Raw genomic sequence first — 21193 nt, forward strand, 5'->3', positions numbered from 1 at the left:
GGGGAGACCGGGGGTGGGGCCGGGGAGACCGGGGGTGGGGCCGGGGAGACCGGGGTTGGGGCCGGGGAGACCGGGGGTGGGTCAGCAGCTCATTCCATTCACATTCAGTTCTCGTTTTATATTTGTTTTTTAAATTTCCCGGCACTCCATGGTGCTTTGGGGACACGGGGGGGGTTTCATTAGCCGGCCTGGGGTGGGGTATCGTTTCATTATCTCTGTTGGTCGAGAAAAATTGATAATCCAGAAAGGCTCTGGAACCGAGGGTGGCAGAAAATCGTGCTCAACTCGTGCAGTTGTGGAGTCTGAGATGTAGTGCCAATGTTGCCAGCTTCCCAGCTGGAATTTAGCCTGTGGCTGAAGTTCTATTTGATGATTTGTGTTGATGTGACTCTGTCCCAAAGGATTTGCAGAAGATTTCAAAATATCAGTTTACTCACGAAAGTGATTTTTCTAAATATCAAACATATGGTGACAGATGGCAGGAGAACTTTAACTGATGTGCCCATCGTGTTCTTTGGGTAAAATGACATTACCTGTGAGCAACCGGAGTGGTGATTGGGTTCATCGTGGAGCAGCTACTCTGCTAACAACATGGTGATGCGGTTTAGGAGGGAGGTCAAATGCAGGGGATAAGGATACATTAAGGAGGAGGACCCTGAAGAGTATTGATGTACAGAAGGGTTTTGTCCTTGTGCCCAGTGAAAATGGCAACGTGAGTAAATGATGTGGTAACGAAAGTGTTTGAAGGCACTGAGTATAAAAGTTAGGTGTAAAAATTTGATAGGAATACTGTGTGCAGTTCAATGATAACAATCGACAGAGGGTTGAAGAGATTCACCTGGAGTGCAGTACATAAGGAGAGTTTGAAGAGGCAGGCTTTATTCTCAATGGAATGTGAGGATGAGGAGTGACTTTTGACGTTTACAAAACAAGATACAAATAAATGTGTTGCTGCGCACGCCAGTGAATCCCTAACATTCTCTGAGGAGAGAATGGTGGGGGCTAGATTATTGGAAGCATTTAAAGTTTGTAAAGGATTTGGGGCAAATCAAGGGTGTGGGGGTTTGATGAGGCCATAGATCGGCCATAATTACATTGAATAGCGGGCCAAGCTGCAGGTCGTGTGGCTTTCACAGTAAAACCTAGAAGAAAAACTGTACTGGAAGCCGCCTTGACCATCCTAGCTGCCTGTGTCGCAACTTTCCGGGAACTGTCTATCTGCACCCCTTGATCCCTCTGCTCAACAACACACCCCAAGGCTCTGCCATTCACTGTGAAGGTCTTGGCTGGTTTGACTTCCCAAAATGTAACACCTCGCACGTATCTGCATTAAACTCCATTGAGCATTTCCTTTGCCCACTTGCTGATCAAGATCCTGCTGCAATTTCTTGCCAATCATCATTTCTATTTACGACACCACCCAATCAGCGTAATCTGCAAACTTACTACTTGTGCCTTGAACATTCTCATCCAAATCTTTGACATAAAGCACCAACAGCAATGGGCCTGCACTGATCCTTGAGGCAAACCAATAGTCATCGGCCTCCACTCCGAAAACCAACCTTCCACCATCACCCTCTGTGTGGATCTGCTGGGATGAAAGGCCTGTTTTTAAACTGGTTGACTGTAATGATAGATCTACAAATAATTTCCTTCCAGCTTGAATGACTCTGCCGATCCAAAGGATCTTCTCGGAGACCCAGTGGTGAAGATGATTGCGGACAAGCACAGCAAGAGCCCAGCCCAGGTATGGGATGTAGAACTGATTAAAATACATCTTTACTCGACCTAGAAAGTAAACCAGTATTTAGTAACTAGTATTTTGTAACTAATATTAAACCAGTACTTTGTAGCCAATACACTCACAGTAGTGGGGTTACAGGGGGTGGACAAGGGGTGAGAGAGAACGCATCCTTGTGGGACACCAGTTATAGTGAAAATGTGTGGTCATCTATTCTTAACAATTGTGGTCCATGGGTGAGGAAATTGAGGATCCAGCGCAGGGAGAGATTATGAGTTTTATATCCAGGATTTTGAAGGCGAGTTTGGTTGGGATTATGGTGTTGAAGGCAGAGTTATTGCCAATAAATAGGATGTGTAGGAAGGAACAGCAGACACTGATTTATACGGAAGGTAAGCAAAATGCTGTAGTAACTCAGTAGGACAGACAGCATTTCTGGAGAGAAAGTATGGGTGACGTTTCGGGTCGAAACCCTTCTTCAGTCTGAAGAAGGGCCTCGACCCAAAACATCACCCATTTTCCTTCTCTCCAGAGATGCTGCCTGTATTTCGTGTCTATCTGTACCAAAAAATAGGAGTTTGATGTCGGTGTCCTTATTATCCAGATATTCTAGGGATGAGTGTAGAGTGATGAGTGCAGAGTGATGAGTGTAGAGTGATGAGTGTAGAGTGATGAGTGCAGATTGATGAGTGTAGAGTGATGAGTGTAGAGTGATGAGTGCAGATTGATGAGTGTAGAGTGATGAGTGCAGAGTGCAGAGTGTAGAGTGATGAGTGTAGAATGATGAGTGCAGATTGATGAGTGTAGAGTGAGGGGTATGGCACTTCTTGTGGACCTGTTGTGGGAGTGGGTGAAATGTGGATCAAGGCAGTCTGGGAGGCCGGGTCTATCTTGAATATACTCGATGATGCTGTGGTAAAGAACATGGCCACTCTTAGCATCTGCTGCCACAGGTCCATGTTTCATGTGGCTTTTTACCATGCTTTACTGTGAATTGCTGTATGTTCTCCAGGAAAGCGAACATTCAGTCAAGATTAAAACGACTTCCAGGATTAAAGTTCCCTCATTATGCAATTTTTAATTGTGTTTTTCCCCAAAACAGATATTGCTGCGTTTTCATATTCAACGAAACATAGCAACGATTCCAAAGAGTGTTTCACCTGAAAGGATTCGCCAGAATACCGAGGTAAATTCAAACTAACTTGTCCCATCACTCAGTGGTTCCATCTGTGACAGGTCAGTCTGCAGCCGCTGAAGCTGGCTACAAGCGCTCGATGGAAACGGTGGAACGTGGTGAGGCCCATGAACCAACACCTCATGCATTTGTCTACAATTTGCAGCAAAATGACCAGCAGTTTGTGCCTGACACAACTTTGGCCTTTTAACAGTCGTGGATGGAATGTACACCACAAAACACTCTGAGCACACCCTGGATGAGTTGATAGAGACAGGTACAATTTCAGTGTTTAAAAGGCACCTTTAGTTTAGTTTAGAGATACAACGCGGAAACAGGTCCTTCGGCCCACCGGGTCCGCGCCGACCAGCGATCTCTGCACATTAACACTATCCTACACACACTAGGGATAATTTTTACATTTACCAAGCCAATTAACCTATAAAACCTGTACATTTTTGGAATGTGGGAGGAAACCGAAGATCGTGGAGAAAACCCACGCAGGTCACGGGGAGAATGTACAAACTCCGTACAGACAGCACCCGTAGTCGGGATCGAACCCGAGTCTCCGGCGTTGCATCCGTTGTAAGGAACCAACTCTACCGCTGCGCCACCGTGACCGTCTATAGTGCAGATAGACATCATGAATAGCATGGAGGAGGTGGGCCGAAGGGCCTGTTTCAGTGCTGTATGACTCCAAGATTATAAAGTATGATTTTGTATAGCAGATGGAGCCATCTGACTGGGGACTCAGCCAGAAACCTGACACGGTCTTTGCATTAATACATTTATTGTGATCAGTAGATTTCATCTCGGCTCCTGTCTGATCACCTGTATTAAAACTCTCGAGGTTCTGTAAGGCTGTGGTACTAATATTTGTGAGACTTGGTCAGTCACTTAGTACACGGCAGGTATGACTGAGTGGGCAGGTTGACAGATGTGCTGATGGGTTCACCGTGGGAATGCATTTCCTCAGCCATGTGTATCCTGGGTGGGGCCGGAGTGTTTACTCCAAGCAGCTGCTGTGTCTGGGGTGGTGAGGGCAGTTGCAATCATGGATGGGGTGTACGTGGGGAACAAAGGGGAGGAAAGGGGAGTGGATTTGGGGGACGGGGAGGGTGGGTGGAATCAGGGATGGAGGGTTGAAGGAGTAGGGATGAGATACCTGGGAGTGGGTGGAATTAGGGGACGGGGAAAGGAATCTGGGGATGGGGAGGTCAAAGGACCTGGGCACTGAGGAGTGATTGGCAGAAGAACAATGAATTCTTATTTCACTTCTTGATGCACAACTTCAAACAGTCACCAGCTCACAATCTGATAGTTGCATGTACTGGTCAGGCTCATAATTCCCATTCAAATAAAATCACCTCCTCAAAGCAGAGGTTAGATAACATGCACTGAATCACCATGTTGTGACTTTAATAAACTGTATGAAATGGCAAGAGTGGATTGATTGTTGGTGAACGCAGACTGCACCAGCAGTCTGTGGAGTTACCACAATCAGTGGAGCTACCACTGTCCAGCAGCTCGGAGCTCATTATGTTCTCTGTGTGTTTGGCTGCAGGTTTTTGACTTTGAGTTGACAGAAGATGATCTTCAGTTGTTGCTGGGATTAAACAGGAACTGGAGGGTGTGCCAGATGAAGATGTAAGTTGGGCACTTGACTTTTCTTCTCCTGTTGGTGGGATGAGGTAGAGGTCAGCAGTGGGAGGTGCAGGGGATGGGAAGAGAAAGATTATACTGGGTGCAACAGTAAAGATAGTAATGAATAGACAACAGTGCTTTATTTCTCACGTGCAACTGCACAGTGGAATCACGTTGCACATACCACACATGCGGCTGCGGCAATGCTTGGCGCCATTATTCAAAGTTCAAAGACTGTGCTCTTGATGTACTGGAGCAGTTCCTGTGAACCGACGTCCCTCTCCTCTCCTCTCCTCGCCCGGCCATCTGTGTGTCCCCGGGGCATCTCCTGCAGCCTCCCTTGAAGGCACTGGAGGCATTACCCTGGGTCACCCTCCTCGCGTCCCACCTCTCCAGCTCCCTCCCGGTTATGCCTTGTGCCGAGCCTTCAGGCAGACGTCAACAAGCCTGCAGACGGGTTCCCGGTCCCAACGACGTCGAGCCTCGACACCTCGGGGTGAGGGATGAAGGAAGATTATACTGGGATGAGAGAGGGTCGGACTAGACTGGTTGGTCTGTTAAAGTTTAGGCACTGAAAGGAGAGTGGGATTAGACTGTGAAGTTTAAAATTTGCATGGAATGAAACCTTTGCTTGCCCCTCTCAACAACCAGAGGTAGATCCCATCAGGCCCTGGGGGCATCCACCTTGGTGAGACCCACTCATGATCTTAAAGTACCCTTGCAAACGGGGTGACCCCGCACTGATCTCACTGTCCTACATGTCTTTCCGTTTGGTGAATACAGATGCAAAGTACTTGTACCTCACCTACATCCTCTGACCCTCAAGCATAAATTATATCCTTTATCCTTGACATTTCAGGTCAGATCTGACTGAGTCCAGACCCAAAACACCATCTGTCTGGTCCCCTCCACAGATGCAGCCCGACCCACTGAGATTTCAGCAGTTTTTGCAGGACCTATAACACTGCTGGTTAGGACAACTTGAGTACAAGATATTTATTCAAGTTGCCACATGGGAATATATGGAATCGGAGCGGGAAGCACAAATCTACCTCAGGCACAGCTTCCTGTCATGTACCCACGTCTCTGATTCATTTAAGTTTCAGGAATCTGGAATCAATGGTTTTAGTACCATTGTTGACTTAAATTCTCTGCACCAGAGGGCAGTGAATGGTCAAAGATAAATCACTCCTTTGAGTGAAGGACTTCCTTCTCAATTCAGTTGTGAATGGCAGATCCACTTATTCTGAGACCATGACCCTGGTTCTAAACTACTGTATTAAGCCCGCTAAGAATTTTGTACATTTCAATAAGATCTCCTAAACATGAGAGAATAAAGAGTGAGCCGACACAATCTCTTCTCTCCAGAGGTGTTGCCTGACCCGCTGAGTTATCAATCTCTTATTCGACAGACCAACCATGCTGGCAAATGTATAGAATCCACATAAGACCAAAATTGCACACAGTATCTGTATGAAGGAACTGCAGATGCTGGTTTAAACCAAAGATAGACACAAAATGCTGGTCTAACTCAGCGGGGCAGGCAGCATCTCTGGAGAGAAGGAATGGGTGACGTTTCGGGTCGAGACCCTTCTTCAGACTGATGTCAGTGGGGAGGGGGCAGATAGATTGCACATACTACTTGGATTCTGGTCTTAACAAAGATCCATGTAATTGAGGTGACACCATCCTTTTGTACTCAAACAGCTGCTGATTGATAAACAGAAAGACTGTTTAATTCCTCGACCATTATTCTCAAAGCCTGGGGAGAGAATTAATTGTTGTACATAACATGTGATGTCATAGATAAAATATCTAAAGGCCAGATTTCCCTGAGCATAGAAGCTGTAAACCACTGGATTAGATGGAAGATGAGGGGGAATGCTAACATCCAGAGGGGATCTGTAATTTGTCGCCAGTGACAGCCTTCACATTATCTGATGTTGTGAATGATGATCAGCGTTTCAGGGCACTGGGATTAAGCTGGTGGTTCCTGACCTTGTCTTAAAATGTAATAATTCTGTGAATGAATTCTGAGAAATCAGATGAATGAATACTTTGTTTTTCTTTTCTCCAGGGTACGGGATCACCGGTTTTATCCCTTTACGGATTTCTAATTGACCCAGTGAAATGATAAGTGAATGCTACTGCTGGTCCTCGGCACTTTATCTTCTGGTTCAGGGAAACTTCTGTTTAGAAACTAATCTGGGTGCCGTCAGCGATGGCAGCCTCGCCTACAGTCTGTCTGTCCTGTTCGTCTTTTTTTGGTTATTTTTAGTGTGTTGTAATAGTTTGTGTTAATGTTCTCTGATTTGTTTTACGTGGGGGGTGGGGTAGGGGGTTGGGGGAAACCTTTTTTCAATCTCTTACCTTGCCGGAGATGGGATTGTTTTCTGGATCGTATCTCCGCTCGCTCTGCGGCCTAACATCGCGGAGCTGGAGGCCTTGCTCGAGACTAACACAGTGAGGCTCACCCCACCATGGGGTGTGGACTTACCATCAGAGAGTGCGATCTCTTGCCTGGGATCGCCTGTGGACTTTAACATCAATGAGCTCGCAGTCTCGGGTTGAGACCGACGTCAGGAAGCTCCAAAAGCCGCAAGATGTTCGACTAGCAACATCAGATAACTGGGGTAGATGGCCCGACGCAGGGGGGGAGCTGAGATTTTCCTGATGCAGGAGCTTGATGAGGAAGGCCTGCCGCCAGCTACGGGAGTCAAGATCGTCCCGTCAACGGAAGGCTCGAGGCCCCCGACCGCTGGAGGACAAAGAAGGGAAGAGATTGAACTTTTATTTTCACCTTCCATCACAGTGAGGAATGCAGAGGAGTCACTGTGGTGGATGTTTATGTTAAAATGTACTTTGTGTGTTCTGTTGCTTTTTATTGGTATGACTGTATGGCAAAACAAATTCCTCCTATGTTGCAAGACATACTTGGCTAATAAAGTGTGATTCTGATTCTGATTATGAAGATTTGATCATCTTCTTGCTCCAGCTCTGAAGTGGGTGTCTATGATTGAAGTTGTTTTGTCATTTCAGCAGAGTTGCATTCCTGATAATTGATAGCTTTCAGGAACTGTCAGCAGTTTCAGTTTTATTTTGTCCAGCAGCTAAGATTGAAGAATCAGGTGGTCCTTTCACTCCCTTGAGCTTCCTCTGCCGTCCAGTGATATCAGAGTTCACCTTTAATGCAGTTCACCCAACTACTGTAACATCATAGGGTGTTGTGGCAGTCAGAGCTGTACACCTGATGGGTTTGGTGTGTTATCGGTGTCACTTTTATAGAGATATAGTGACAAGCTATTTGTTAGCATATGTTCTAGTTAAATCAGATCACATCAGTCAAGTCATAAGTGATAGGAACAGAATTAGGCAATTACACCCATCTAGTCTATTCCGCCATTCAATAATTCCGCCTCTCTCCCAACCCTTTTCCTGCCTTCTCCCCATAACCCCTGACACCCGTACTAATCAAGAATCTATCTCTGCCTTAAAAATGTCAATTGACTTGTCATCCACAGCCTTCTGTGGCAAAGAATTCCACAGATTCACCACCACCACAGAATTCCAGATTCATGCACAAGTTCAATAGGTAGCACAGAGAGAAAAATACCAGAATGCAGGTTATAATGTTACAGCATTGTAGCATCACAGTTATAATGAGGAGGAGATAAGACTTTTCTTTGCCTTCCATCACAGTGAGGGTGTGCCTGGAGCAATCACTGTGATGGCTGTTTGTGTTAAAAATTGTAATTGTGTGTCTTGTGTTCTTTATTGTCTACTGCCGGACCCTGACGTGAGAGGACACTGGCGCTATTTGTTCGCCGCTTCTCCGTCAGGACAGTTTGTTTGTTTGTTTTTATGTTTTGACTGTTTTTGTAAAGCGTCTTTGAGCATTTGGAAAAGCGCTATAAAAAATAAATGTTTATTATTATAATGTTACAGCATTGTAGCATCACAGTTCCGGAGGTAAAATCCAATGTCTGCAATGAGAGAGATTGGAAAATTGGGACAACACTCTTATTTTAGTTTAGTTTAGGGATACAGCATGGAAACAGGCTCTTCGGCCCAACGAGTCCACACTGACCAGTGATCCCTGCACATTAACACTACCTTACACACACTAGGGATAATTTACACTTATACCAAGTCAATTAACCAACAAACCTGCATGTCTTTGGAGTGTGGGAGGAAACCGAAGATCTCGGAGAAAACCCACGCGGTCATGGGGAGAACGTACAAACTCCGTACAGACGGCAATGACCCCGTGAATATCACGTGAACTCTAGCGCTGCGCCACCGTGCTGCCCTTGTGGGAGGACCAGTCAGTAGATCATAAGATCACAAGTGATCAAACAATGTAAATTACAGCTTGGTTTGCAACAACTCTGCCTGAGACTACAAGAAAGTGGGGTTTCTCCGGGTGCTCCAAACACACTCCACACTCCAAAGACGTGCAGGTTTGCAGGTTAATTGGCTTGGTGTAAAATGCTAAATTGCCCCAGCGGTTGTATTAATGTGCAGGCATCGCTGGTCAGTGTGGACTTGGTGGGCTGAAGGGCCTGTTACTGTGCTGTATCTCTAAACTAAACTAAACCAAATATCCATTCAGTTTAAAATATAAATCCTCCTCGATTTTTTTTTATTTTTTAGATTTTAGAGATGTAGCGCGGAAACAGGCCCTTCGGCCCACCGGGTCGGCCCCACCCAGCGATCCCCGCACATTAACACTATCCTACACACACTAGGGACAATTTTTACATTTACCCAGCCAATTAACGTACATACATGTACGTCTTTGGAGTGTGGGAGGAAACTGAAGATCTCGGAGAATGATTTGGCCTCCTCTGCTTTCTGTGGGAGTGAAGGTTCATCACCTGTAAAGCAATGGAATTCACAATGTGGGTTGAAGGGCCTGTTCATGTGTTGTACTTTCCCAGGAAATTTTTCCGGACCTTGGTTCTAAATAACAGTTCCTGAGAGGGCAACCCTTGGTTCTGGATTCTCCCATGATCGGGAACACTCTCCTGTAACCGGGAACATACTCCCTCTGTCTAGTGTGTCCATGTTAAGGATCCATAGGTTTCAATGAGATTCCATCTTATTTCTTTAAACTTCAATGAATATCACGTGAGCCGTCTCAATCGTTCCCCGTATATCATCCTATGATCTCAAGAACCACACATTTAAACTTTGAGCTCCTCCATGGCAGGAGGCTCCACAATTAACCAGCCCAAACCTGCTCCTGTGGCAGCTCTGGTGTGCCTGAGTGGGGTAGGGGTTGGGAGTTATTCATGGGAAGTGGGGAAATAAAGTGGAAACAGCTAGGATTCATGTAAATGGGTGGTTAATTGATGACACAGACTAGGTTGAATGTCCTGTTCCGTGTGGTACATTTTTATGACCTTACTTTAGCCCCTTAATTCCCGAAATTAACCTCCGTTCTGACTCCAACATCCTTCCTTAAATATGGACAACAAAACTGTACTCTGGGTGTGGACTTGGGAAATGTTTGTCTGTGCTCCTCCATGCCTATTGCAATGAAGGCCAATGTCCCATAGACCCAAAGAATTGCAGTAGTGCTGGAGACAAAACTCGTGAGATAAGGAATAAGGATCAAAGAAGCACAAAATGTGAAGCCATAGGAAGGAATATAGGTGGAAGTGGGAAGGGAAAATGTGGGTGTACATCCAGGAAGGCACCGGGCCGAGTGGGAATAAAAAGGTTGGCATGTGTTTATAGGTTAGTTACTTAAAATTGGTGAATTCAATGTCCAGATCACTTGCCCTCGGCTATGACCTGCTGTATCTGCCAGTTGCTAACCAATTTAACTTCCCTTTCCATTCCCACAGTGACCTTTCAGTCCTGGGCCTGTTCAATTGCCAGAGTGAGGCCACATGCAAACAGGAAGGAACTGTGCCTTTTCTATTCTTCATAATTGCATCAATGTGCTGGGTCCAGGAAAGATCTTCAGAGATATGCAAGCTAAGAAATTGGATGTTTTTGACTCTACACCATCGTCTTGTCGATATAGACAGGTTTGTGAGTACTCGTCCTGCCTCTTCTAAAGTCCATAATAATTTCCTTGCTCATATGACATTGAGAGCCTGGTTTAGTTTAGTTTATTGTCATGTGTACCAAGGTACAGTGAAAGACTTTTGTTGCGTGCTAATCGGTCAACAGAAAGACAATACAAGATTACAATCAAGCCATTTACAGTGTACAGATACATGATAAGGGAATAATGTTTAGTGCAAAGTCAGCAAAGTCCAATCAAGGATAGTCCGAGGGTCACCAATGTGGTAGATAGTAGTTCAGGACTGCTCTCTGGGTGTGGTAGGATGATTCAGATGATTCAGTTGATGGGAGAGGGGAGAAGAGGGAGTGGCCAGGGTGCGACTCGTCCTTGGTTATGCTGCTGGCCTTGCCGAGGCAGCGTGAGGTGTAAATGGAATCAATGGGAGGATGGTTTGTGTGATGGTCTGGGCTGCGTCCACAATTCACTGCAATTGACGGGATGATCTTGGCTCCCATAGCCGGCGATCGGGCCCTCCGCATCGGGGTGATCAAGCTCCCTGCGTCAGAAGAATCTCAGCTACACCGTGCTGGGCAATCGGACCGCGGGTCGGGGCTAGTCAAACCTTCTGCGACTTTGGAGCTTCCCGACAACAGTCTCCACCCGAGAATGCGAGCTCCTTGATGTTGAAATCCGTAGGCCGTGGTTGGAGCATCGATCCCAGGTAAGGGATCGCAGGCTCCGATGGCAAGCCGGCGGAGCTGCGGTGGGGCTCAAAGTCAGTCCCGAGCAAGGCCCCTAGCTCCACAATGCTAGGCCATAGAGCGACCAGAGATACAATCCGGAAAATAATTGCATCTCCGGCAAGGTAAGTGATTGAAAACAAGTTTCCCCCGATCCCCTCCCCCAACCCCCACATAAAACAAACCAGAGAACATTAACATATACTTTTAAAACACACTAAAAATAACAAAAAAGACGGTGGCTAGGCTGCCATCGCTGTCGGCGCCACCGGTGGAGTGGGAATGCAGAGATGTTGCCCGGCCCAGAGTACCCCCCACTCACCCTCAATGAACCGCACTCACCCCCCAGTGGGCGGGGCTTCACCCACACATGCCCTCTGTGGGCGGGGCTTCCGCAATACACGCCCCCAGATGGGCGGGGATTCTGCTACACACGCCCCTCGGTGGGCGGAGCTTCATCCACACGTCCTCGGTGGGCGGGGCTTCAACTGGTCTAACTGCCGCGCCTCTCGGGGGCGTGGCCCCACCAGGACCCGCCCCCTCGCAGCCATGTTGCGGGCACGCGCGCTCTCGAACCTCCAGCTGCTGAGCGGCGCGCTGTACGCGGGCGCGCGCCCGGGACTGGTACTCGCGCTGTGTCCGGGCGCGCGCCCAGGGCTCGTGCTCGCGCGGGGCGGTGCGGCGCGGCGCTACAGCGTGGAGCGGCGGAGTTACTGGCAGGCGCTGCGGCGGCGGCTGCTCGGCCCGCCGGAGCCGCCCTACCGCCGGCCGTGCCTGGTGGGGACGCCGGTGCTGCGCGCCGCCGCGGCGGCCGTGCCCGCGGACCAGGTGCGCGGCCCCGAGGTGCAGCGGCTCGTGCACGCGCTGGTGGACGCGCTGCGTCGGGTGGACGCGGTGGGGCTGAGCGCGCCCCAGCTCGGGGTCGCGCTGCGCGTGCTCGTGCTGGAGGTGCCCGAGCGCGTGCTCGAGGCCGAGGATGCGCGCGTCCGCCAGGCGCGCGACATGGTGGTCGTGCCCCTGCGCGTCATCGTCAACCCGCGGATCCGCGTCGTCGACCCGCGGCCCGTCCTCCTGCCCGAGGCCTGTCACAGCCTCCCCGGCATCGCCGCCTGCGTGGCCCGGCCCCGCGCTGTGGAGGTGACAGGTGGGCCCGGGGGGGGGGGGGAGGGGAGGGGTTGGGCTGGGGGGAGGGAGGGGGAGGTGGTGGGGGAGGGAGGGGGAGGTGGTGGGGGGGGGAGGGGAGGGTGGGCCAGGGGTGGTGGGGGGGAGGTGGTGGGGTTGGGCTGGGGGGAGGGGAGGGTGGGCCAGGGGTGGTGGGGGGGGAGGGGAGGGTGGGCCAGGGGTGGTGGGGGGGGAGGGGAGAGTGGGCCAGGGGTGGTGGGGGGGAGGTGGTGGGGTTGGGCTGGGGGGAGGGGAGGGTGGGCCAGGGGTGGTGGGGGGGGAGGGGAGGGTGGGCCAGGGGTGGTGGGGGGGGGAGGGGAGAGTGGGCCAGGGGTGGTGGGGGGGAGGTGGTGGGGTTGGGCTGGGGATAGCGGGATTGCGGATCGCATGTGCCCCCCCCCCCCCCCCCCCCCCCCGTTCGTTGACCCCGGACGCCGCCTGTGTTGCAGGGCTGGACAAGCGGAGGTAGACGTTTGAAGGGTTCTGGGGGTGCAGTGGGTTGGGGGTCCTTTCTGCACTGTTGCAGGGCTGGGTGAGTGGAGCTCTGCCGGTATCCGCAGCTCTCCTCATCCCCCCCTTGTTGCGGGGTTGAAGGGGCCCGGGGTTTTGGTGTCCGAGGCCCCTTCCTCTGACCCACCCGCCCTGTGTTGCAGGTCTGGGACAAGTAGGAGAGGGGAGAAGGAAAGGTGTAGAGAGGCCTGGTGGGATAGGAGGGGGTGGAGTCAAGTGTTCAGGGGCTAATTCCTCTGACCCTCTCCATCCCCCCCCCTCTCTTAGTGTTGCAGGGCTGCACTGGTGGGGGGTAACGTTGGTCTCCATGGGTCTGACCCCCCCCATTGTATTGCAGGGCTGGATGAGCAGGGGCAGCCGCTGCGATGGACGGCATCGGGCTGGACAGCACGGATCCTGCAACATGAGGTGGACCACCTGGATGGGCGGCTCTTCATTGACCTGATGGACAGCAAAACCTTGCAGTACCTGCGCTGGCAGGAGGCGTTGGAGCGAGCGGCATGGTGATGCCGCCGTGCAGAGATGCAGGAACCCGCACAGCAAGATCCCACTGTCAGTGGCTCTGGACTTCAGCCCCTGAACCTGGCATGACCTCATTGGGAAATGAGTGGTTCAGCCAGAGGCGAGGACCTGACAGAATTTACAAATCTACCCAAATGTGGGAAACTGAATAAAATTCACCAGAAGCTGTGAACAGTGAATGAACGTGAAGTGAATGAATGTTGTTTAACTGCGTTTCTCACGGTAACCTCGCCTTACCATGGAAATTCCTGATGCTGTTTCCAGGCACAAATCCCCCCCTCCCCTTGCCGTACGACAGGGACGGCCGTTACGTTGCCCAGCCCTGGGAAGTGACATCAGTTTTGGTGTTGCCAAGCTTCATCAGAAAACATTCACCTGCTGTCATGCAGCACACACACCCTTCCACAACCGTAGCAAGCTTTTTTTGCCAGTTCTGGATAACACTTTTTATTTGTGACATTAAATGATGTGCCTTTTATAACAGCGTCTTATGCATTCAGACAAAAAGCTATCATATCACATTTATCTTTTGACCATTTTTGCTAACTGATTGGAGATATACCTGCGCACGCCCGGGCAATAGCCCATGATTGGAGGTGTCTTCCGACGCCTGCTTATTAGCCCATACAGCTATGGCCTTTTGATTCTTTGGTTCTCTACCCTGGTGTATTGAGAGTGGTTGGTCATCAACCATGTGACAAATGTGAAATCAATGGATTTTTAGAGATTTAAGTGGCCACTGGGATCAGGCAGGAGAGGATCTGAGATACAGATTGGGACATGATCTTCAGTCCACATCAGGCTCGAGGGGCAGTGTGGGCAACAGTGCTTTACATTTACGCACTGTTTTACAGAGTACTCAATAGCTGATGAGGTTCGGGGAGTTTCAGGAGAGCACCACTTGGAGGGAGCTCTCTGGTCTTTCCTTGTAAATGCCCCTAATCTCTGGTACCATCACAGAAAGTCTCCATGATCTTGACATCCTCACTGAACTGATTACAGAAAAGATCACAACTTTCCACCCGATGCCTAACAATATTACATAACATTTAGTGTAACCACAGTTCAGCCACTTCAGAGACGTAAGTAGGGTGTGGACCCTGCCCCAACATTGGTGACGTTTTCACGTTACTCATGGTTACTCAGTCAGACTGTTTACCGTTGAACTAAAATGGCTTTGATATTCCTGACTAATAACCCCTCGCCTCATAAATGCCAGTGAGTGGCTGCTGAAATACAGGGAGCAGGAATAAAGATCTGTGAATCCTAGATGGAATAGGGAGCATTTTATTTTAAGGCTCTCAATCACTGAATAAAAGGAAATCTAAGAACCTTTACAGAGATGGGAACAAGTAGGTACAAAGGGGGTTCTGAGCTCTGATGATGTGAAGGACATGCTGGAGTTTGCTGCCTGAAGCCAATGGATAGCAAAGTGTCTTCAGCAAAACAAACCAAAGTCAGCTGGTAAAACGGCAGCAATTGCAAGACTCCCTCCCACTCTGGCAATAGCACCTGAAGCTAGTTTCACTCTTGGACAGACAATTCCACTCGATTTCAGAGTGGAGTCAACTGGACGATCCAGTTTAAGAGAAGATTCAGCCTTCCTGCCCAAAATCATCTGTAAATTTCTTCACCTTGTGAAGATCCTCAGCATTGACAGTCGGCCGAGTGGTGGCCAGTGAACGGAGCATATCCACCTGCACAAAGAAACCAGAGTCGGGATGAGAACCACAGGGAAAGCCTGACCCTGACATGAGTTACACTCCAAGACCAGCAGCTGGTCAGCTCCAACCGCTGCTGTAATGGGAGGCAGTGAGGGAGCCTGGACACTGGACCAGAGGGGGTCGCTGAGGGGAGGCACGAAGCTCCAGGGAGGGGAAGGGTCAGCAGAAGAGCTCCAAGCAGGGAGGCACATGATCAAAGGGAACAAAATGTGTAAGAAAATAACTGCAGATGCTGGTACAAATCGAAGGTATTTATTTCACAAAATGCTGGAGTAACTCCGCAGGTCAGGCAGCATCTCAGGAGAGAAGGAATTGGTGACGTTTCGGGTCGAGACCCTTCTTCAGACTGATGTCAGGGGGGCGGGACAAAGGAAGGATATAGGTGGAGACAGGAAGATAGAGGGAGAACTGGGAAGGGGGAGGGGAAGAGAGGGACAGAGGAACTATCTAAAGTTGGAGAAGTCAATGTTCATACCGCTGGGCTGCAAGCTGCCCAGGCGAAATATGAGTTGCTGTTCCTCCAATTTCCGGTGGGCCTCACTATGGGACTGGAGGAGGCCCATGACAGAAAGGTCAGACTGGGAGTGGGAGGGAGTCAGAAAGGGAACATAATGGTCTGAATAAGAACACACACCCTGATCCCAGCCCAACCTCTCGCACTCCCCTGAGGTCTGACTGCTGCTTTGGCCTAAATGTTAAGCGAAGGTCCAGAGACTGAGAAAGAGCAACCTCCATCACTCCACCCCTTCATTTATTCTAGTCATTGCATCGTTACAGCACAAAAAGAAAGAGAAAAGCAGCCTTACCATACAAACCACGGGCTCCAGTAGCTTGTCACTGGGAACATCCACCCAGGTCAACTCAATGGCAGCCGGATCGCCTGGGGAACAAGGCGTCAGAAGGTCATCCACCAGCACATTTGGGTCGGTCCTGGATGGACCTCGCATCTGATGAGAAGAGATCGGAAAGTGAACTCTACTTCGACCTGAGAGCAAAGCAGTGTGATTATTTCCAAACAAGCAGCTGGTGAAACCCAAGCCCACCGAACTCTCACTCTGGCATTCTCTGAAATCAGAAACCACATGGTGATCAGTCCTCAACTCTGCTGTAGTCGGTTCACCTGCAGCTTTGTGCTTTCCTATCAAACTTATTTAACAATAACTTCAACAATATACTCTTTCTTGACAAACAATGCAAAAAGCATTGTCAGTAGTTGACTCATTCACGTGGTTCCACCAACAGATAATTAGTCAAGGAGGAGACTGACTCACAATAAGCCGTGACTCGCAAGAACACCACAGAAACAGACACTTCAGCCCACAATGCCCAGTTAACCTCCGCCTGCAGCTGATCATATTCCTCCATTCCCTCCATATCCATGTAAAAGCCTCTTAAATGCCACCTCTTAAATATCATGTCTGCCTCCACCACTACCACCTGGCATCTCATTCAGGTATCCATTACTACGTAAAAAAACCTGCCCGCTACATCTTTTAAATGTTGCCGTTCTGATTTTAACCTATGCCCTCTGGTATTTGACGTTTCCACCCTGGGAAAAAGGTTCTGACTCTCATAATTTTATAAACTTCTAACACGCCACCCCTCAACCTCTGATGCTCCAAAAATAATATTCCATAGAGTCATAGAGTGTGGAAACAGGCCCTTTGGCCCAACTTGCCCCGGCCAACATATCCCAGCTACACTAGTCCCACCTGCCCGCATTTGGTCCATATCCCTCCAAACTTGTCCTATGTACCTGTCCAACTGTCTCTTAAATATTGGGATAGTCCCTGCCTCTACTACCTCCATGTTATAGATATTGTCAAGCTTGTTCCAGACACCCACCACCCTCTGTGTGAAAACGTTACCCCTTTTCAATTTAAACCTATGTCCTCTGGTCCTCGATTCCCCTACTCTGGACAAGAGACTGTGCATCTATCAGACCTATTCCTCTCATGATCTATACACCTCATGTAAGATCACCCACATCCTCCTGCGCTCCAAGGAATAGAACCCAGCCTACTCAACCTCTCCCTGTTAGCTCAGACCCTCTAGTCCTGGCAACATCCTCATTAATCTGTGTACTCTTTCCAGCTTGACAATATCTATAACATGGTGCCCAGAAGTGAGCACAATAATCTAAATGCAGCCTCACAACTGCAACATGACCTCTCAACCTCTACTCAATACTCTGACTGAGGAAGGCCAAAGTCTTCCCCCGACGCCACCTTCAAGGAACCATGCACCTGCACTCCTAGATCCCTCTGCTCTACCACACTCCCCAGATCCCTACCATTCACTGTGTAGGTCCTGCCCAGGTTAGACGTCTCAAAATGTAACACCTCACATTTCTCTGTATTAAATTCTATCAACCATTCCTCAGCCCACCTGGCCAATCGATAAAGATCCTGTTGTCTACCCGCTCCTTACAGTCAATGCCTCTAATACGGGTACCTTTCCTGCATCCAATTACCTTTCCTGCACCCTATCCAAAGCTCCTGCACCCTCTCTTACCTTTTTAAAATGGGTGGCTGACTGCACTTTGCGCACGGGCTGCATTAGTGCATCGCGTACAATGACGCCGATGTCTGCTCCAGAGTATCCTTCTGTCTTCCTGCCAAGTTCCCTGAAGTCAGCCTCTGTGAAGCAATGTGGGGTTGTGCCCAGATGTATTTTAAACATGTGGGCTCTGGCTGGCTCCTCTGGCAATGCGATATAAATCCGCTTCTCAAATCTTGACAGATAAACAAAAGAAGACATTTGTAAATATGTTCACATATTCAGTGAAACTATGTGTAAAGGTGTCAGATGCTAAGCTGAAGCTGACCTCCTGCGAATGGCAGCATCCAGCACCCAGGGGATGTTAGTGGCTCCCAGAACCAAGATTCCATCACTGCTATTCCCAACACCTAAAGAAGTGAAACAAATTATTTGTGAATAAAACACACAAATGGAGAGTAACCAGGTCAGTTTTAACACCGGCTCCTATTCCAATGGATGAAGGTGTTCACAAGCTGGGAAGCAACAATTCATAGTCTAAATGCAAGGTGCTTGAGGAAGCTGATCCCACATCCAGTGGCTCCAACGAATCAGAAATAGAAACATGGAAAAATAGGTGCAGGAGGAGGCCATTCGGCCCTTCGAGCCAACACCGCCATTGTGATCATGGCTGATCATCCACAATCTGTAACCTGTGCCCAACATCTCCCCATATCCCTTGATTCCACTAGCCCCATGAGCTCTATTTAGCTCTCTCTTAAATTCTTCCAGTGATTTGGCCTCCACTGCCCTCTGCGGCAGAAAATTCCACAAATTCACAACTCTGCGTGAAAAAGTTCCTTCTCACCTCAGTTTTAAATGGCCTCCCCTTTATTCTAGATCCAGATGTGATCTCACCAGTGCTTTATACAACTGAAGCATTACCTTATTTTTGCATTCAATTCCCTAACAATAAACATCTGTCCTTGGATTTTCAATACCTGCAATTTTTTAACTCTAATTATCTCACCAAATTAATTCCTTTAACTTCCAATTCTCCTGAGCCCCATGGTTGAAAATCGACCCCCAGTTGAGAACTGGGTAAAACTGTTGAAGGGTACATGGACCAGGGTTGCCAACTTCCTCACTCCCAAATACGGGACAAGGTGATGTCACTGCTCCGCGCCCCACGTGACCTCACCCAGTCAGCGGCCATGTGCTCCCGCTCCACCAATGGCAGCCTCCCGGCCCGGGCGGCCGCCATTGGTGGAACTGGAGCACATGGCCGCTGGCTGGGTGAGGTCACGTGGGGCGCGGGGCGGTGATGTCACCCTTTGTCCCTTCTTTGGGAGTAAGGAAGTTGGCAACCCATCTAATACGGGACAAGGGCGGTCCCGTACAGGAAAACACCAATTTAGCCCAAAATGCGAGATGTCCCGGCTAATACGGGACAATTGGCAATTTGACAATTGGAGCCAAAACAGCGAACTGTCAATCCCCAATGGATCTGCCAACAAGAACGGCGAATGGCCTTGTTGTCACGCCACATTTCTTCACCAAGGATCCTCGTGCATCAAGTACATGAGTTTATGTGCATTCAAACAGCACAGGATTTGGGAAGTCATCCAACAACCTGGCAGCAACCTGTGACTATTGCACTGCTAAATAAACTCTCCAAATAGTCAATACGCCTTTAATAAACCGCCTTCTCAATGTACTCGACCACCTTGGAAGACTTGTGAATCTTCGTTACAAATTTTAAAACTCATCATTTACTTTCCTTTGCTTGTACATCCATGATTGGTGTAAGAAAAACAAAAGATTCAAGTCTAATGAGACAAGACCCATCACTTGACACGTTCCTATTTAAAACTTGCTAATTTTGACAATATTTCCAAATGTGGGATTTTTGACCCCTCTACTATCAGTGAACTTGCCAGCCCAGAAACTCAAGTCAATGATACAGGTGGATATAAAGTACATTGTCCAGCCGTGGGTGCAGCAGGCTCTACCATACCTTGCCACTGGACCAGAAACTCAAGTCAATGATACAGGTGGATATAAAGTGCATTGTCCAGGCCGTGGGTGCAGCAGGCTCTACCATACCTTGCCACTGGATCAGAAACTCAAGTCAATGATACCGGTGGATATAAAGTGCGAGTGCAGCGGGCTCTACCATACCTTGCATCTGGACCAGAAACTCTGTTTTGATGCGCCGGGCGGCTTCACTCTCATTCTCATTCCTGGATCCACAGAGGGAATCGACCTCATCAATAAATATGATGGAAGGTCTGTGCTGTCGGGCCAACACAAATAGATTTTTCACAAGTCTGAGGAGAGATAGGGAAACAACCATCACACAAAACCTCAGGTCGCCTTTCAAGGATAATGGGATTTTAAAATTATTTCAGGAAAGGCAAGGGAGATTGGCCTGGACTGAAACCATCCATGTCTTCCATGTGCTGAACATGTTTTAGACTCCTTGAATGAAGCTCAAATTTGTAATCAGCTACGTCCTGCTATAGAAGCGTTGTTATTAAGCTGGAAGGAGCGCAGAGAAAATTTGAGAAGGAATGTTGTCAGGACTCAAGGGCCTGAGCTACAAGGAGAGATTGGGCAAGCGAGGACTTTATTCCTTGCAGGAGGACGAGGGGTGATCTTATAGAGGTGGATGAAATCATGAGTGGAATAGATAAGCTATATGCAGTGTCTTTTTCTTGGGTAGAGGAAATGAAGAACTGGAGGACATAGGTGGAAGGTGAAGGGAAAGATTTAATAGGAACCTGAAAGGCAACTTTCTCAGAAACAGGCTGGTGGGTATTTTGAATGAGTTGCAGAGGAAGTAGTTGAGGCGGGCACTACAACAACATTTAAAAGACATTTGGACAGGTACCTGGACAGGAAAGGTTTAGAGGCATATGAGTAAAATGTGTGCAGGTGGGACTAGCTTTTTAGATGAGGAATCTTGGACAGATGAACAAGCTGGGCCAAAGGACATGTTTCTGTGCTGTGTGACTCAATGCTGCAGAAGTATTTGTAAGCACATGAAACAGAGGTGGTGCACTGTACATGATCATCCTGCAGGATTGTGAAGAGGATAAGGCAGGCCGTGGATAAAGCAGAGATCAGCAGTGGTCACACAGTAGGTGTTTGGCTCTTTCTTCGTTTGGCTCATCTCTGCATTTCTGATTCTTCAGCACCCAAATTCCCCCAGTCCTCAATTTTCATATTTACAGGCAAAATAGAATTTTCTTCTTAAAAACTCACCCTATTTATCTCCCTCTCCTCCAAGATGCAACTTAAAACCTACTGCTTTATCCAAGCTTGAGGTCATCTTCATACCTCTGGGTGTCATCGAGCCATACTGCACGAACACTGGCCCTTTGGCCCAACTCACCCATGCCAACCAAGATGCCCCATCTCCATCGTCCCATATGTTCACATTTGGCCCATTCCACTCACAACCTTGCCCGCATAGGT

The 21193-nt window shown here is 48.7% G+C and overlaps 3 protein-coding genes across 5 annotated transcripts in view; 2 read left to right on the forward strand and 1 right to left on the reverse strand.

Moving 5' to 3' along the window:
• The window catches only part of LOC144594876 (1,5-anhydro-D-fructose reductase), a 44736-nt gene extending 37857 nt beyond the window's left edge, over positions 1 to 6879 (forward strand). For both annotated transcript variants that reach the window (XM_078401796.1, XM_078401797.1), the window contains 4 exons: positions 1660 to 1747; positions 2844 to 2927; positions 4480 to 4562; positions 6637 to 6879. In XM_078401796.1, coding sequence (XP_078257922.1) covers positions 1660 to 1747; positions 2844 to 2927; positions 4480 to 4562; positions 6637 to 6676 — 295 coding nt within the window. In that variant the 3' untranslated portion in view covers positions 6677 to 6879. The remainder of the gene's footprint in view (positions 1 to 1659; positions 1748 to 2843; positions 2928 to 4479; positions 4563 to 6636) is intronic.
• A 4970-nt stretch (positions 6880 to 11849) lies between these two features.
• On the forward strand, positions 11850 to 13690 carry pdf (peptide deformylase, mitochondrial). 2 transcript variants are annotated; one of them, XM_078400891.1, is made up of 2 exons: positions 11850 to 12462; positions 13327 to 13690. In XM_078400891.1, exons 1-2 carry the CDS (start codon positions 11868 to 11870, stop codon positions 13494 to 13496), a joined length of 765 nt encoding a protein of 254 aa, XP_078257017.1. In that variant the 5' UTR covers positions 11850 to 11867; the 3' UTR covers positions 13497 to 13690. The 2 variants fall into 2 exon arrangements, with proteins under 2 accessions (XP_078257017.1, XP_078257018.1); XM_078400892.1 differs by having other exon boundaries at positions 11850 to 12455.
• Positions 13691 to 13924: 234 nt separating this feature from the next.
• The window catches only part of LOC144594426 (vacuolar protein sorting-associated protein 4A), a 35977-nt gene continuing 28708 nt past the window's right edge, over positions 13925 to 21193 (reverse strand). Inside the window, exons 7-11 of the mRNA XM_078400890.1 lie at positions 19895 to 20043; positions 18063 to 18144; positions 17750 to 17969; positions 16042 to 16182; positions 13925 to 15208 (exon numbers count right to left, since the gene is read on the reverse strand). Of these exons, the coding sequence (XP_078257016.1) occupies positions 15107 to 15208; positions 16042 to 16182; positions 17750 to 17969; positions 18063 to 18144; positions 19895 to 20043 (694 nt within the window). The 3' untranslated portion in view covers positions 13925 to 15106. The remainder of the gene's footprint in view (positions 15209 to 16041; positions 16183 to 17749; positions 17970 to 18062; positions 18145 to 19894; positions 20044 to 21193) is intronic.

This window comes from Rhinoraja longicauda, chromosome 6 (assembly GCF_053455715.1).
Source record: "Rhinoraja longicauda isolate Sanriku21f chromosome 6, sRhiLon1.1, whole genome shotgun sequence".
Lineage (NCBI taxonomy): Eukaryota > Metazoa > Chordata > Chondrichthyes > Rajiformes > Arhynchobatidae > Rhinoraja > Rhinoraja longicauda.